Source organism: Oryctolagus cuniculus, chromosome 1 (genome assembly GCF_051225735.1).
Source record: "Oryctolagus cuniculus isolate XC-2025 breed Fujian yellow rabbit chromosome 1, ASM5122573v1, whole genome shotgun sequence".
Lineage (NCBI taxonomy): Eukaryota > Metazoa > Chordata > Mammalia > Lagomorpha > Leporidae > Oryctolagus > Oryctolagus cuniculus.
Window position 1 is genome coordinate 226,281,225 of NC_142867.1, and position 17,424 is coordinate 226,298,648.

The 17,424-nt window shown below is 50.8% G+C and overlaps 1 protein-coding gene across 9 annotated transcripts in view; it reads right to left on the bottom strand.

The window, feature by feature from the left end:
* Window positions 1-17,424, bottom strand: part of TTLL11 (tubulin tyrosine ligase like 11) — a 271,165-nt gene that overhangs the window by 216,972 nt on the left and 36,769 nt on the right. For 7 of the 9 annotated variants that reach the window (XR_016211618.1, XM_070056361.2, XM_070056388.2 and 4 more), the window contains exon 2: window positions 4,982-5,078. The exons of the other annotated variants lie outside the window; for them this stretch is intronic. Coding sequence is in view for 6 of the 7 variants with exons in the window: in XM_070056361.2 (XP_069912462.2) it covers window positions 4,982-5,078 (97 nt within the window). In the remaining variant the exon portion in view is untranslated. The remainder of the gene's footprint in view (window positions 1-4,981; window positions 5,079-17,424) is intronic. 9 annotated transcript variants of the gene reach the window in all.

The window sequence follows — 17,424 nt, forward strand, 5'->3', positions numbered from 1 at the left end:
GGAGAAAAAAGAAAAAGCAATAAATCTGAAGATCACAGCCAAGGCTCAGGCTCTTTAGTTCTTACTTAGAAGGACCTAGAGGAAGATGAAGCATGAAATAAAAGAGCTTAAAAAGTGCTAGTAATCTGCTCTAACGTGAACTTTCAGATATTGAAGAAAGCTCACCGAGGACCGCTGTGCTGAGCTTCCCAAGGAATGAGTCTGGAAAAAATCCAGCTGCTTCCTTTGATTGCCCTGCAAAATTTGAAGTGTTGACTTACGAATGCTGGAGGTGAACATGGAGTCAACCAAACACGGATTGCAATGGCTTCTGATGCTTTTCCCTTGTATCTGACTCACATTTTAGTGATGGGATTAAATGAAAAACCTACAGGAGGAGCTCCGACACGGCACCCCAGGAGGCGTGTTCTGCCTCTTAGTAAGGACGTGGTGGCAGAACACTGTGACAGCTCAGAGGGACTCACCCAGCACAGACAAAAGAGCCGTGAGTACAAGAGGGCACTGTGCGGGCTCCAGAAAGCTCTCGTGGACACCAGTGCCCAGCCAAGGGGAATAAACATGCACTCTACATCTTCCAGGCTCCTTCCGTCGTGGGCGTCCTCACTCCGCGAGCCAGCTGTCAGATCTGCCTGCCTGCAGGCTTCCCTTTCGGGTCTCTAGAGGGTTCTCTCAGGACAGCCAAGGCAAGCAGCATTGCTAGAAGCCAGTGGCTGCTCTGACCCAGACACTTCCTACACACAGGCTGCAAACACTCCACCCCCAACCCTGCCTAAAGCTCCAGCTCCAGCATCCACTTGGTTCCTCCTTCGCATCTCAGTTGTGGTCCCAGCCAGTGCTGCCAGGGAAGGAGTCTCCGGCCCCCCGCCAGGCCCCGCGGTGCAGCATGAGAAGGGCAGCTGGTTCTTTAACAGGCACTAGCACCTGCTCCCAGGGTCAAGTTTGGAAAGGCTTGCTGGCTTCAGCTTCTGCCTCCCTCCCCTCAGCACCTGCAGCATCTGCCCCTCCCCCCACTGGGGACCCCTGCCTGGGACCCACATTGAGCTGTGGTTGAAGCTCCAGGTCTAACTATCAGCTCCCTCTCTGCTCAGAGTTTGACCTCAACTTTGCATTCCAATTAGATAAGAAGGATGTTCCCGAAGCTGTCTGTCACTTCAGCCGGCTGTCGGAGGCCCTGCTGCCCTGCCTGGCACCCGGCTCTCTCGAGGCTGAGTGCCTACCTGAGTTTGTCAACAAGGTCGTAGGCCTAGAAGTCGCCTATGGATTAGCAAGCTCCCTAACTCCTGGTTGGAGCTTCTGAATCCCAGTGTTTGCCTGCTGCCTCTCCTGCAGCCTGGCGTCTTCAGTCTGCTACACTGGACTGTAAGGGCCTGCTGGGATTCATCCTGTTGGAGTTAACCAAGAATGTAACAGTGCCATCCTCAGCCCTGCAGGTGAAACCCAGTTAAAAAGGAAGCAGCTACGTTTGGAGCGCCACTCAATCCCAATGGCGTGTATAATGACATTTCTTGGCAAGTACACAGTAAAATCACTGAGCAACAAATGAGTGCCTTCAGATCCCTCCTCGACTCTCGATTGCTATGGCCACTGATGACCGTATCTTTGGCTTGGCTCCTCTCGTGGCCGCAGCTGTGTTTTTTGTTTCTTTTCCCAGCCTTTTCAGCACCTCCAATGTGACCCTCTGGCTGGCGTGGCTGAAACGCAAGCTGGCCCATGGCCCTGTCTGGCTTACAGACATCTCGTTAGCTCCCATGACCTTCAGACTGGAACAAAGGTGCACTTGGGTCTTTGCCTATCACCTCACTGCTGCCCCCTACACTTGACCCACTCCAACCATCGCTGGCTGCCTGCCCTTCGCGGCACGAGCGACGGCCCAAAGCGTTCTGTCTTTGGACAAGCTCTGCTCCCCATCTGGCAGGAGGCTCAGGCCCCTCCGTCCCCAGAGGTGCCGCTGACTTGCCCATCTTCTTCTCCAGCATCGCTCTGCCTGCCTGGTCCCCAGGCTGCACACCCTCTGCAAACTCCCACAGGAGTCCAAGCTTCCTCCAGCCCACATCTTTCTCCTTCCTTGGTGTCCCTAGAGCCCAGTCCGGGGCTTCACATATGGCCACACCCCCTGTCTCCTCACTAAAGCCCCCTTGCTCTCAGGGGACTCGCAGAAGCACCTGCTACATGCCACCATACCTCTCAGACACAAACCTCAGTGAAAAACTGTTTCTTGTGAGTTGAGGATGGATAATTCTGGACTTAAGATGAGCAAAGATATATGTGAATCAGACTATTCATATAGAAAGTCCTAATTCATCAGAGAAGATATAATAATATATCTTGAACCAGGAAATTGCCTATAAAAAAAAAACTAAAATCGAATGCATTGACACACACAAAACAGACTAAATCCATATGCATAGCCAGAAGTTCTCAGTGTATTCAGCACATGGAGTGCTCACACTTGGCTGGCATACCTCTGGAACTGACTCCACGTAAGAGACAATGCATGTGTAGACTAATGGGATGTGTGAGACGGAAGATGAGCGTGGCACAAGCTGGAGCCAGGGCACGGGACCTTCTGGAGTCAGCTCGAGGCGGAGGTTGCCACCTTTCACAGGCAAGGGCCGTGGCTACCAGCACTGCTCTTCTGCCTCGAGCTTTGTCATTACAGCTAATTAATTGCTGTTAGTAAAGTAGAAAATTATATGTTCCAGTCGCTGCCATGCAGAATATGGATTGGGGCGAACTCGCTTCGTGGCCGTGAGTATCTGTTTACCACTTTTAATGAAACTAGCCCCTGTGGGGAAACTGCTTCCCCCACGGCTCATCTGGGTTCCGAATGGAGACCCACAGCGGCTGCTGCTTTCCTATTCTGAGCTGCCAGGAGGCCTGGGCAAAAGGGGGAAATGCAGATGAGGTCTTAGGAACTCTGTCCTCATTCAGAGAGTCAGGCTCCTCCAAATAGTGCTCTAAAATCCCCCACTAAGTCTTGGAAGTGGCGTCTCCGAGCAGCAAGAGGGAGAAGATAGCTATGCCATTACACAGTGTGCAGGAGCACAGGCTGGGAGAGTCATTCGTATTCTCCAGCAAAATGCTGTCTCCCCCTCTAAGGAGAAGTTTGACCTTTGGTTAATTTTCCACCTGTGTTCCCCTGGAAACCAATAAAGGTTGAACGTCTGCTGTGTTACTAGACAACAAAGCATATGGTTAAAAGGATTCGCTGATCGGTACATTGCACAAATGCCTGGTGGGAAGCCATGGCTCGAGGCTGCCCTGAGCCTGGTGGTTCCTGTAACTGAACGTGCCACAGGGCTCTCGGAAGCTCTGCCGTGGAGTGGGTACAAGAGATACTGGCTCTTCCAGGCCTGCTATGCTGAGACTTGCAGCCCCCAGTGTGGATCGTACCTCCTTAGAACTGAACCTACCCTGGAAGGGAGGAGAGAGCAGGGCCTGGAACACTTGAAAATACTCCAGGGGTGTGTGTGGGGGGGGGGGGAGACATTTAACACCGAGAGGCTGGGCTGCCTGCACTCTAACCTTCCAAGGGAATCTAAGTCAAGTGTGGCCTACGGAAGTGACCCTGTGGGTCTGCATGCTTGGTTCGAAGCCCCCTGGTGGAAGGGGCAAAGCTAGCCAGTAATACACGGAGGTTGGGTTTTCTGAGATGTGTTCTCTTAAGGACACAGGGCAGAATGCCAGTTAAAAAAAAAAAAAGGCAAATTGATTCTCCCCTTAAAATATATACAAATGATAAAAGGCAACATCTTCTGTTTGGGCAACTACACACTGACTGCAACCATGTGAAACGAGAAGTAAGCATGGCTCAGGTTTGGGAGGAAGAATAGAGACAGTCCCATTGTTTGGCTAAGTGATGGGATGGGATTCAGGCTGGTGTTCCTTTTAAAAATTATTTAGGATTATATGGTTTGTGGCAAATAATAAAAGACCTGACTTAACCAATTGTTCCTTTCTCCCTAAGCAGGGCCACTACCCTCACCACCCTCACCACATAGCCATCAAAAATAATGGAAAATAGTAACCATGGCAGAAGGTGGTAGGGATTAGGGACACCTTAACCCACTGGTATCCTCCTTGCAGGGTAAATCTCTCTGAGACCACTGGAGAGGCTGCCTTCAGCCTGTGGGAATTAGTTTGGAGACTCCTGCACCGGGTTTTTAAAAATGGCATCTCTGATCCTGGCGCTGTGGTGTTGCAGGTTAAGCCACTGCCAGCAATGCCCACATCCCATGTGGGTGCCAGTTCAAGTCCCGGCTGCTCCACTTCTGATCCAGCTCCCTGCTAATGTGCCTGGGAAAGCAGTGGAAGATGGCTCAGGTCCTTGGGCCTCTGCACCCACGTGAGAGACCTGGATGAAGCTCCAGGCTTTGGCCTGGCCCAGCCCTGGATGTTGTAGCAATCTGGAGAGTAAACCAGCAGAGGGAAGATCTCTCTATGTTGCCCATCACCACCACTGTAATTCTGCTTTCAAATAAATGAAATAAATCTTTTAAAAAATAAAAATAGCATCTCCAAATATGTCTCTCAAAGAAAAAGGATGTCATGCCCCCTTTCTGTGGGACATTCCAGAAAGTGAAATACTATTTTTTTTTTCATTGAAAAAAATACAGTCTGCTAATTAGACCCGCCCCCTCTCCCCTCCCCCTGTCCGCCAGGCAATAGATAGAACACCAAAAAGTGGAAACCATGTTCTTCCGCTGGTGGAAAGAGACCCGGAAAGCCTGCGTTTACAACTTCAGCAGCTCATCCCCACTCTTTTAACCCTTGGGGGCTCTGGTGCAGAGAGAGAATCATCTCTATGCCGTTACCTTCCGCCCCAGGGTCAGAGCAACACGGCAGGGCGCGCAGAGCAGAGGCGCGATTCCCAGCCAAGAGTCCCAGGTGTGGCTCCCCAGGTGTGGTCAGTGCTGTGTGCCACGTTCCCTCCAACTCCCCCCGGAAACACCTCTGAACGCCACCCGGCGACGGCAGGTACCTGGGAACTTGTTCACTTGACCGGAGAATATGTTACTGTCGTGGAATGAAACTCCGTGCCAGTAGATGTCACAAGGTAAGCGGCGGCCAAATGGGAACTAGAAGAAAGCGGGGGAAAACGAGATGAATAAAAAGAGGAGGAGGAGCCGCAGCCACACCGAGCGCCCCTCGTGCCCTGGCCGACGCCACGTGACTTCATCCCCAGACTGAGCGCAGCGGCCTGTGTTCTCTTTATTTGTTTATATATTTGACAGGTAGGGTTACAGACATTGAGAGGGACAGAAAGAGATGGAGGTCTTCCAACCCCTGGCTCAGTCCCCAAATGGCCCCAATGGCCGGAGCTGTGCTGATCTGAGGCCAGGAGCTTCTTCCAGGTCTCTCATGCAGGCACAGCTGCCCAAGCCCCTGGACCATTCTCTACTGCTTTCCCAGGCCTTAGCAGAGAGCTGGATCGGAGGTGGAGCTGCTGGGACATCCCATCCGTATAGGATGCCAGCGCCACAGACAGAGACTTAACCTAGTGCACCCCGGCCTGTGTTCTGATGGCCTTTCCCACTGTCCCGATGGAGACCCAGAGTCAGACCCATCTGACACCTTGCGCTGAGTGAGTGACACGACACCACTGGCTGTGCAGCAAGCTCTCCCTCTAGTCCTCATGATGACCGCATTAGAGGATTATTCCCATTGCACTGGCTCAAAACTTGGTACTGAGAGAAGTCATTTACTAAGCCCAGGGTCCACAGGCTGGCAAGAGGAAGAATCAGAGTTTAAATCCACATCTATCCAAATTCCCAGCCTCTACTTCCCATTCTCTGAACACTGCAACCCTTAAGCCAGCCCCAAAGGAGTAGGCTTTCAGTCTCTACTCTCTCTCTCCCCTCCCTCCCACCCTACCATGCTCCACAAGGGACTGACGAATCCCTGGTGCCTGAAACAGTTCCTGGAATGAACGCCGGGAAGACAGTGAATTACAGATGAACGAGCCAGGAGCCGACATCCAACTCAAGATGAGATCATCAGAGTCGCTTCCAGGAAGGTGGGGATCAGGGCCGCCAGGCAGCCTCTGCCGATGCCCGGCCTGCAAGTGAGTGCAGCTGGAGCCGAGCTGGGCAGCTGTGCACGTGCACAGGCAAAGGCAGCCCTTCTGCCCAGAGACACAGCAGCAGGTGCGGTGGAAAAAGAGGATGAGCCCACGGAGGACTGGAAACGTGGAGGGGCTGACCGCGGTTCCTGGGGCTTCCAGGTCCCAGGCCCAGACCCTCCCGAGCACGGCTGCCCCTCCGGCCCTCGGGTCCTGGTGGACAGCCTCACATCCTGGAAATACCTTTACAGTTTTCTAAAATTCTCTTCAGCACAAGCTATAGGGTTCAATGACTTGCAGGCAGAAAATCCCTCACTGAGACAAAAGGGCCCATTCTTTCCATGACCTCCTGCTGCCTCTGAAATGTATTAACAAGTTCTGCATTTACAGAGCATAGTTTTTAAATCTGTAACTTGGATGACCTTGTTAAAACAGAAAAAGCAAGGACATGTTAGTTCATATTTAGAATGTGCTTGTTAAAAGTTCAGAAGAAGAGAAATGCCAACACATTAAAAAAAAAGCATTTGATTTTTCCCATTCTAAGACTATGGTTAATCAGAATTTTTATCTGCTCCAAGTTGAGGGAGCGAAGCTGGAATGGGAGACACAGCATCACTAATGAAATGGGGGCGACTCTATGCTTTCCAACCATTCCAAGTTAAAACTAAGGCAAACAGACGCAAGCCCTTTAAATCTGTCACATTATTTCAAAGCTGTGCCAAAGGAAGGCATATGTTACACACTCTATTAGCATTAACAACTTTCATCTCTAATTTATGCCATTTCACTCATTTTCTTTGCATCCAAAGGCCTGTAAGTTATTTATTCAGTAGTCATAAATACAAAGAGATATAACACACATTATTTTCTTCCAGCTGCTAATGCTAAAACAAAGAAAGATAAAACCAGGCAGGATCTTTAAAAAAGCAAGACACCAGGGGCAGCGTTTGCCCTAGCAGTCAGGACGCCTTGCTGGGGCACACACATCTCATATGGAGTACCTGGGTTGCAATGCCAGCTCCACTCCTCACTGCCACTTCCTACTGATGGGTACCCTGAGAGGCAGCAGTGATGCCTCAAGTGGTTGGGTCCCTGAGACACAAGTGGGAGACTTGGACTGAGTTCCCAGCTATTGGCTTCAGCCTGGTCCAGCCCCAGCCATTGCTGGCACTGGGAAGTGAATCAGCAGATGGAAGTGTGCTCTCTCTCTCGCTCTCTCTCTCTCCCCTTCTCCTTCTCTTTCTTCCTCCTCCTCCTTTTCTTCGTCTTTCTTCTTTTTTCTCCTTCTTTCTCCACCCATCAAGTAATAAAAATGTTTTCAAAAGCAGGCTGACCGGCCGGCGCCACAGCTCGCTAGGCTAATCCTCCGCCCGCGGCGCCGGCACTCTGGGTTCTGTTGGGGCCCCGGATTCTGTCCTGTTGCTCCTCTTCCAGTCCAGCTCTCTGCTGTGGCCCAGGAAGGCAGTGAAGGATGGCCCAAGTGCTTGGGCCCCTGCACCCACGTGGGAGACCAGCAGGAAGCACCTGGCTCCTGGCTTTGGATCGGCACAGTGCGCCGGCCGTAACGGCCATTTAAGGGGTGAACCAATGGAAAAAGGAAGACTTTTCTCTCTCTCTCTCACTGTCTAACTCTGCCTGTCCAAAAAAAAAAAAAAAAAAAGCAGGCTGACCAAGCAAAGTGTACAGCGATAGCAGCGGCTTTGGTGCCTGTCATGAGGCCCCAACACCTGCTCCTTGTCAGCAGGCAGCCCGATCACTACTACCTTCAATGTCACCCTTTAATCCTTGCACCTCACCCTCACGAATACCAACTCAACTCTCCATTCAGCAGTACCTTAGCTCACTCTGTTTTCAAAAAAAATGCCATTTCTGAAAGTTTATCTACCTACTCAGTACTTACTACGTGCAGGCCCCGTGCTTGGTGCTGGGAACACAGAACACAATTTCAGTAGCTCCTAGGATTTCGTGAGACCTCTGTAAGCAGATAACGTCGCACTCAGTGGTAAAGACTGATAGTTTTTCCTCTAAGATCAGGAACAAGACAAGGCTGCCCTCTTTCACCACTTCTATTGAATGTGGTATTAGAAGTTCAAGCCAGGGCAATGGGCAAGAGGAAGTAAGAAAAGGCATCCATGTTAGAAAAGAAATAAAAGTGGCTTTTTGTAGATGACATGATTCTATAGGTTCAAATCTCAAAGACCCCTCCAAAAAAATTGATTCATAGTCATAAATTAATTTGGCAAAGTTGCAGGATACAACATCCACACGTAAAAATCAGTTGCATTGCTATACATTGACAACAGACAATCCAAAAAGGAAATTAAGAAAATGATTCCATTTATAGTAACATAAATATACTTAGGAATTAATTTCACCATGAAAATGAAAGATTTGTATGCTAACACTGTAAAATGTTCCTTGGAGAAAGTAAAGAAGACACAAATAAATAGAAAGACACATTGTTCATAGATGGGAAGACTTACTATTATTTGAGAAGTCAATACTACCCACAGTGGTCCACAGATTCACGACAGTCTCTAACAAAATTCCAATGATTCTCTTTTTCCAGAAATAGAAAAATCCATCGTAAATTTCAAAGGATCCCAAGTAGTCAAAACAACAACAACAACAAAAACTTGCCAAAGAAAAACATTTCCTGATATCAAAACTTACAACAGGCTGGCGCCGCGGCTCACTAGGCTAATCCTCCGCCTGCGGCGCCGGCACACCAGGTTCTAGTCCCGGTCGGGGTGCCGGATTCTGTCCCGGTTGCCCCTCTTCCAGGCCAGCTCTCTGCTGTGGCCCAGAAGGGCAGTGGAGGATGGCCCAAGTGCTTGGGTCCTGCACCCCATGGGAGACCAGGAGAAGCACCTGGCTCCTGCCTTCAGATCAGCGCAGTGCGCCGGCCGCAGCAGCCATTGGAGGGTGAAGCAATGGCAAAGGAAGACCTTTCTCTCTGTCTGTCTCTCACTGTCCACTCTGCCTGTCAAAAAAAAAAAAATAAAACACAAACAAACAAACAAACAAAAAACAAAACAAAACAAAACAAAACAAAACAAAACAAAAAAACTTACAACACAGCTGCAGGAATCAGTGTGTAAAACAACAAGGAGATACAAGGACCCGGTAGGTCATAGAGATAACAATCAGAATGACCAAAATCCAAAACAAGAACCACCCCCACCCCCAAATGCTGGCAAGGTTGGAGAGCAACAGGATGTCTCGTTCATTGCTTAGGAGGGGAGGGGAACAGAAAACGTTCTGGCCACTTTGGAAGACTGCTTGGCAATCTCCTGGAAAAGTGAATATATTTTTACCACACAATCCAGCGGCCATGCTCCTTGGGAGCTGCACAAGTGAGGTGGGAAGTTGTGTCCACACAAGCACCCGCACACCGGTGTTGACGGCGGCTCTGTTCCTAACTGTCAATCAAAACTGGGGAACAGTCAGGACGTCCTCCACAGGTGAGTGGGTAAATACACCGTGGTGCATCCAGACCGGGCGAAGCTTTCCAGTGCTGAGAGAGATGAGCTGCCGCGCCACAGAAGACCCAGAGGAAACTTCCAAGCCTGTTACTAAAGGGAAGAAGCTGTTCTGAAAGGCGACCTGCCGTGTGACTCCAGCTATGTGACATTCTGGGAAAGGTGAGACTATGAAGGAAAACGAGCAGTGGTTGCCAGGGGTTGCAAGGAAAGGAGAAGTGACTAGGTAGAGCACTGAGGGTGGGGGGTGGGGCAGTAGAACTACGGTGGATGATTCTAGAATGGTGCACACACGTCCTTAGACTTTCTTCAAGGCCATGGAACATATAGTGAACCTTAATACAAACTGGATTTGGGGTGATGATGGTGTGCCAATGTATTGTCATTGACTGGAACAAACTGATGCAGGTTTGATGCTGGGGAGATTATGTCCATGGAGATGGGGAGGGTGGATGGGCAACCTCTGTACGCTCCACTCAGTTTTTTGCTGTGAATCTAAAACGTCTCCAAAAAAATAAAAAAATTTTAAAACCAGTGTGGTACTTTCATACAGACCCGTGGAGTTAGAGAGCCCAGGAAGAAGGCCGCTCCTGTATGGCCAAATGACTTTCAACAAACAACAAGACCATCCAAGGGGGAAGGGCATTGTTTTTGACACCTGTACTGGGAAAGCTGGGTACCCACATGCAAAACAGAACGAAGTCACACAAAAATTAAGCAAAAAACAACTTGAAATGGATCAAAGGCCTAAACACCAGACCTAAAACTATTAAAACCCTTAGAAGACACTATAGGAAAAGATCTTCCTAACATCTGGCAATGGTTTCCTGGATACACCTGCATAAGTATGGGCAAAAGAGAAAAAAATAGATAAGTCGAATACCAAAATTTCAGACTTTCTTTCATAAAAAGATACTGTGAACAGAGTGAAAGGGCAGTCCATGGAATTTGGGGAAATATTTTAAAATCATAGATCTGATAAAAAACTAATAATCAGAATATACTCTGGGGCCGGCACTGTGGTGTAGTGGGTAAAGTCGCTGCCTGCAGAGCCGGCATCCCATATGGGTGCTGATTCAAGTCCCGGCTGCTCCACTTCCCATCCAGCTCTCTGCTATATCCTGGGAAAGCAATAGAAGATGGCCCAAGTCCTTGGGCCCCTGTACCCACGTGGAAGACCTGGAAGAAGCTCCTGGCTTCTGGCTTGGGATGAGTGCAGCTCTGGCTGTTGCAGCCAACTGGGGAGTGAACCAGCAGATGGAAGAACTCTCTCTCTCTCTCTCTCTCTCTGCCTCTCCTTCTCTCTCTGTGTAACTCTTTCAAATAAATAAATAAATAAATCTTTATGAGTATGTGATATATATATATATATACACACACATATATACTCTAAGACTCCTAAAAATTAACTATAGCAACAAAACAACCCATTGAGGGGCTGGTGCTGTGGAGCACTGGACTAAGCCTATGGCATGGGCATCCCATATGGGTGCCAGTTTGTATTCCTGTTTCTCCTCTTCCCACTCAACTCTCTGCTATGACCTGGGAAAGCAGTAGAAGATGGCCCGAGTGCTTGGGCCCCTGCACCCGCGTGGGAGACCCATAAGAAGCTCCTGGATCCTGGCTTTGGATCGGCTCAGCTCCAGTTGTTTGTGGCCATCTGGGGAGTGAACCAGCAGATGGAAGACCTCTCTGTCTCTGCCTCTCTCTGTAACTCTACCTCTCAAATAAATAAATAAATCTTTAAAAAAAACATTTAAAAATGGACAAAGGTCTTGAAAGTATAGCAATGGACAATGGCAAATGAAGAGATGCTCATCTTCACTAATCATTAGGGAAATGCAAATCACAATCAGGAGATCACCGCTTCACACCCGTTAGGATGACGATTACCACAAACAAACGGAAGAGGAAATGACAAGTGTTGATGAGGACTCAGAGAAATCGGAATTCTATTCCTCCAGGATATAGAAAGCCACTGTGAAAAACAAAATTACTGGGTCATCTAGCATTCCATGTGCAGGTGTGTATCAAGAGGATTGACAGCAGGGACTTGAAGAGATACTTATACACCAGTGTTCCCCATAGCATCATTCACAAAAGGCAAAAGGTGGAAACAGCCCATGTTCCCATATACAGATAACATCAAAACACACAATATGGCAAACACATACAGTGAACTATTGTTCAGCAATAGTGAGCTGTTGGAGAAAAAAGGACCATAAAAGGCAAAGGGAAGAGTGTTTTAAGACCGAGAGAGTGGTGAGAGGCTGCGAGGTCACGGGAGGTAAGAAAGAACACAGCCGGTATATCTAAGGCCTGGGGAGCTTCAGATCCACTTCTGCCCCCGGGGTCGCCTTCCTGTCCCCTCGGCAGCCAACAGGCTTGGGATTCGTCTGTGCTGTTGGCTATTTCACATGGAGTCCCCATCACCCTGTAACACCGCGGATTTCTAGGTCCAGGAATAACTTGACATCATCATCTCCAGTCTGACCAGTTGTCTGATGGGTCCTACACCCACAGGAAAGTTAGAAGCAATAATCCTGAGAGTCTCCCTGGGCACCTCCTCTCTCTTCAACTTCCAGCCACTCAGAAACTCCTCCAGCTTATCTCCTAATTTATTTTAAAATTTCCCCTCCTTCCTCAATCCCTAGGTTAATCTCCCGCCTGGAGGAGGATAGCACAGGCCTCCTCCTGTGGGGAGCAACTGAGACTAGACTAAATTACTGGAACTAGGACTAATTCTATGCATCTGCTCTCCCACAATATGGCGCTGGGGAGGAGCAAACAACTACGCAGCTGCCTCATCAATTTGATAAGCTGCAGGAGCTGATCCTGCTCCTGATTGGAGGAGAGCAGCATGCTCGGCGTGTGGGTAGCAGAGTTGGGATTGGTGGAAGAGGACTATAAAGGAGGAGAGAGACAACATGTACCAGGAACATCTGAAGGAACACCTGAGCAGCCCCTGAGAGAGCCGGCCGGCGGTGTGCCGCCCCTCCATGGAGGTGGAGGGGTCAGCAGCTAACCCGGGACGGCGTTGTTCCTCCGCGAGTGAGGGACCGGCAGCTAACCCGGGAAGAGCCGAGCAGACAAAAGAACAGCGCAGGGTCTGGTGTCGTTCCTCCGCGAATGGGGGAGCAACATCCTCCCCTGCCTCCCTACCTCCAGGGCCTCCCCTTGGTCTACCTGCCACAGAGCAGTCTGTGATTTCCGACCTGGCTCTGACCTTGATGCTGCTTTGCTAACAGCTCTTCAGCACTGTCCCATGGACCTGCAGGGTTGAGCGTGGCCTGGAAGGCACTTTGCAGACTCCTCTCTGCAAGTCTGTTCACCTCAAGCCTGGTCATGGTCAGGGTCACTGTCAGATGACCTTGAACTCTACAGACACAGCACGCTCCTGTTCTGTGGCCTGGGCTTCTGCATCTCAATTTTTTTCTGCCTGGGCTCTCCCCATTGCCATCCCCCCTGGACAGTTGTGCCACTGCCTGTCTCTTCTCTGGGGCTCCTGCTGCCAATGCCCATCCAGGCCCATTCTTCCACGTCTCGTCTGTAATTCTGTCCACTTGGCTGCTCTGTGAATACTTTGAGGATGAGGATTGTCTTATAATCATCTCTGTATCCCTAACGCAAAGTCCTCCGTGCCTTGCAGACTTTGCTTTCTGGGGATCAGGTACTCTTTTGGGACTCTCTCCCAGAAAAGCACAACCATGCACAGAGTTTTCTGCTTGACTGCAGAAGATTCCAAGGCTCCTTGGAGGCCCCAGGTTGTGCAGATGCCAATGTGACATTTCGTGAATGAATGAGTTCACAAACAGGAGCTATTCACATGTGTGTCTTCGGGGCCCGGTGCTGTGGCGTAGCAGGTAAAGCCACGGCCTGCAGTGTCGGCATCCCACGTGGGCACTGGTTTGAGTCCCGGCTGCTCCACTTCCGAACCAGCTCTCTGCTACGGCCTGGGAATGCAGTAGAAGATGACCCAAGCCCTTGGGCCCTCACATCTGCATGGGAGACCCAGAGGAGGCTCCTGGCTCCTGGCTTCAGATTGGCTCGGCTCCAGCTGTTTTGGCCATCTGGGGAGTGAAGCAGCTAATGGAAGACCTCTCTCTCTCCTTCTCTCTCTCTCTCTCTCTGTAACTCTGCCTTTCAAATAAATAAATATTTTTTTTAAAAAGTGTGTCATCATTGTCATCAAAGTTTTTATATTTCTGTATTGCTTTTCACCACATCTCTGTGCTAAATGCTTTAAGAGTCGGTAACTTCCCCTAGGTCACAGAGCTGGTAAGGGCAGAGTCAGGATGAAATCCAGGTCTTCCGGATTAACCGCTACACACCACTGGAACTGGTCACCGCAGCTGGATGTATCAGTCACAGGTGAACTATTACAACCAATCTACTGTCACCCGAGATGCCACCCTCCTAGTCACAGAGGCGTTCCTCCCTCACAGGATGCACCTGGATACACCCAACATCCGCCCCTCTTGCCCAGGTGGAGTTAAAAAAAAAAGAAAAAGAAAAACTGCAAAATCTCCAGGATCCAGCGAGAACCAAAGCTGTGAAACGTCCTTTGAGTACATCCATGCTTAAGGAACTGCCGTCCGGGGCCCTCCCCCAAGTACGTCCATGCTTAAGGAACTGCTGTCCAGGGCCCTCCCCCAAGTACATCCATGCTTAAGGAACTGCCATCTGGGGCCCTCCCCCAAGTACATCCATGCTTAAGGGACTGCCGTCCAGGGCCCTCCCCCAAGTACATCCATGCTTAAGGGACTGCCGTCCGGGGCCCTCCCCCAAGTACGTCCATGCTTAAGGGACTGCCGTCCGGGGCCCTCCCCCAAAGGCCCAGAGCGGGAGTGCAGATCCCGCCCCGTGATCTGGAGAAATGGGATTTCACAGCGAGCGCTGATGAAAGCGCAATCCACATTTCCGCACTTGTGAGTGATTTTCTCCATAAAGCTTCTTTATGAACAGGAAACCTTTCAAGTGACTGGCGATAAAAGCGGCAAATGAGCTTTGAGACGGGCAAGTGTGCGTGCAATGCCGCTACAGGGCAAGACCATCCACGCCGCTGCTTTCAACGGAGGGCCCCCAGAGGACCCAAGGGGAGCATGAGAAAGGTGTGGTGGCCAAAGCACCAGCCTGGGACGAGACAGACCCCGGGCTCGAGCCTCCCCGCCCCCACCCCGTGCTCCCTCACCCAAGGACCCTGACATGGTAACTTGGCCCTCAAAACTTCAGCAGCTCATCTACAATGATAGGGAAAAGCAGCACTAAAACTGGCCACCCCCCCCCACACACCCGGGACTGTTACAGGGATGGTGGTCATGCACGGGGGAGCACGCTGCAAGCCATAAACTGATGTTGGATAGGACAGGTGGTTATTTTTAGCATCCACAGAAGTCACCTCTGTGAGTGTGCTAAGTAACCCCCAAGCATTGCTGGGCTGGCTCTCAGACGAGGACTCTGGGGTGCACCTGCCCTGGGGAAATCTTCCCAGAAGCCCTCGGGCAGATGGAATAGGTTTCCCTCCCATGTTTCCTCCCTTCTCTGTGGATGCTACCAGCACCGTCACCACCTTGTAGGGCATTTGTGTTCCCCGACTGCTTCCCCCACCAGAGGGCTTCTGGCTAGAGACCAGTTATCCTTCTACCTTCTCTTCCCCCTCCCAACAGCCCCCAAGACACTGACCAGCGAGCCCTACCTGATGGATTTAATATCCAGTATGTCCTTTCTCACACTGTCACTGGCTTGTGACCAACAGCTCTGTGCCCCGATGGGAGAGGCCTGAGGCCACTCTGACAGCAAGCCCATGGACCACACCCTGACCCATTTCCCAAAACCACTGTGCCCTGCTGGGCTTCTGGGCCCATGCGGAGAAGAGGCTCCCCAGATTGCCGAGGTGCACCTTGGGCCTCGGTCCCATCGTTGCCACGCACAGCACCTGCTCCTGCCCTCCCCGTCTGCCTGTTGAGTAAGCAGGCACCGGGATGCACCCGGAGTTCCTCCACCACACGTGATTTTTCCTCTTCTGTCTTTACGTAGCCAGCCTGCGAATTTTCCAGATCTTTCCACTCTGCTTCCTCTTGCTCTAAAACCTCACTGAAAGTGGCTGGAAGCAGAGCAGCCGCCTGCGTTCTGCTCTCAGCATTGCCTCCATCCGAATCGTCCATTTCATCACTTTGCCTTCCACAAAGCAGCCGAGTTCTTTGCAACCTCATAACAAGGATGGGCTCTACTCCAATTTCCAATAAGATTTTCCTCATCTCCCTCTGGGACCCATCGGCATAGCCTTCGATGTCCCTGCTTGCACGGGCATTGTGCTCAGAGCCACGTAGCCGACCTTGCGAGAGTTCCAGCTCTTCGCTGGGCTCCTCCCCTTCTGAGCCTCCCCAGAATCACCCCCAGTGCTCCACACACAGCCACACGGGCCTTTCCCACCCTGCTGCTCCACCCTCTGCCACTTCCGCCTGTCACGCTAAGCTGTTTGCACAGGTTGGGAAGGCGGTGTTAGCGATAGCCCCACTTCTCAGTGTCGCCTTTCTGTCTCGGTCCGTTTTTGTGACTAATACCACAATAACACAGGCTGAGTAGGCTGTAAAGGAAAGAGGCTCATGGCCCAGCGGCTATGTCTGATGAGGTCCCTGTTGCTGGGAGAGCCCCAAGGTGGCACTGGGCATCACGTGGATGGCAAGACATGGGGTGCACACCAGAGAGCTGGCCAGCCTGGCTTTCACAGCAGACCCGCTCTTGGGATGACCCAGGAACCCAGCAGTCCATCCACCCGGCAATCCCAGGAATGGGTTAATCACCAAGGAAGGCAGAGCCCAGCTCCTGACAGCTCATGTGGGTTCTGAGTTTCAGAGGGCACCAGCCACATTCAAACCACACCAAGAATGACTCTCACAGGTGCTGTTTGCCAAGTACAAGAAGTTCATAGAAGGTACTCTCTACTCAGTACTTCACTGCATGGCCTCCACTGTGCAAGACACACAACCCAACCGCTAATAAGCAGCAAACCCAGGATTTCAAGCCAAGTTCATCTCTGGCTGAAGATTGTGCTCTGTCAATTCCACTAAGCACTACGGTGAGCGGATGGAGTAAGCCCTGGGGGGTGGGGGGAAGAAGCGCACATGCGGCGCAGTTGTGGTTAACCCATCAAGGAAGATGTTGCGAATTGGCTACGTGTTGATGCTGCCTCGGCATCCATTTTTAGGCCTGCCCTGTCATGTAGAGCCTACACCCTGTCACCTTTGGCCTACTAAAAACTTCCCCTTCCCATGTGGCTGTTTGCAAAACTTGCCTGCTGCTCATCCCACCAAGCCCAAACCTGACACACCCGACAGCTCCTGCCCATGCTAAACCCAATGGGCAACACGGAGTCTGCGACCAACATCTCCCTTCTCACACATCTTCAAAGTAGCCCCTTCCCTCTAAGCAATACATTCTTCTGTTTCATGCATTTTGGCTTCACCTGGCTGTGTCTCACCCGACACACCCCTGACCCCGAGGGCTTTCCTCCCAAAGCGTGGCTCTTTGGCTTATGGTGGACAGACAGACTGCAAGGCCAGGTGAAAAGAACACATCACCATAGAAACAGTAACAGAAGAATACAGCACAGGGAAGGCCACTTCAGACAAGGATGAGCAATGGCCCTTCACGGGTGCACCAAACACTTAGCACCTTCTTCAGCCAAGAAAGCGAGAAAACGCTAGTGGAGATCTCGCAAATCCTGAAGGGTGTGCCCAGGTAGGGCACGGATGCACCTGTCAGACACGAAGACATCAAAAGTAACTGAGTTCCCTCCAAGCCTGAGAGGGGGAGGCCAGCTCACTCGTCTTGGTGGCTTACAGCTTGGCTAATGGCATTGCTGTCCCACCAGACGAGAAG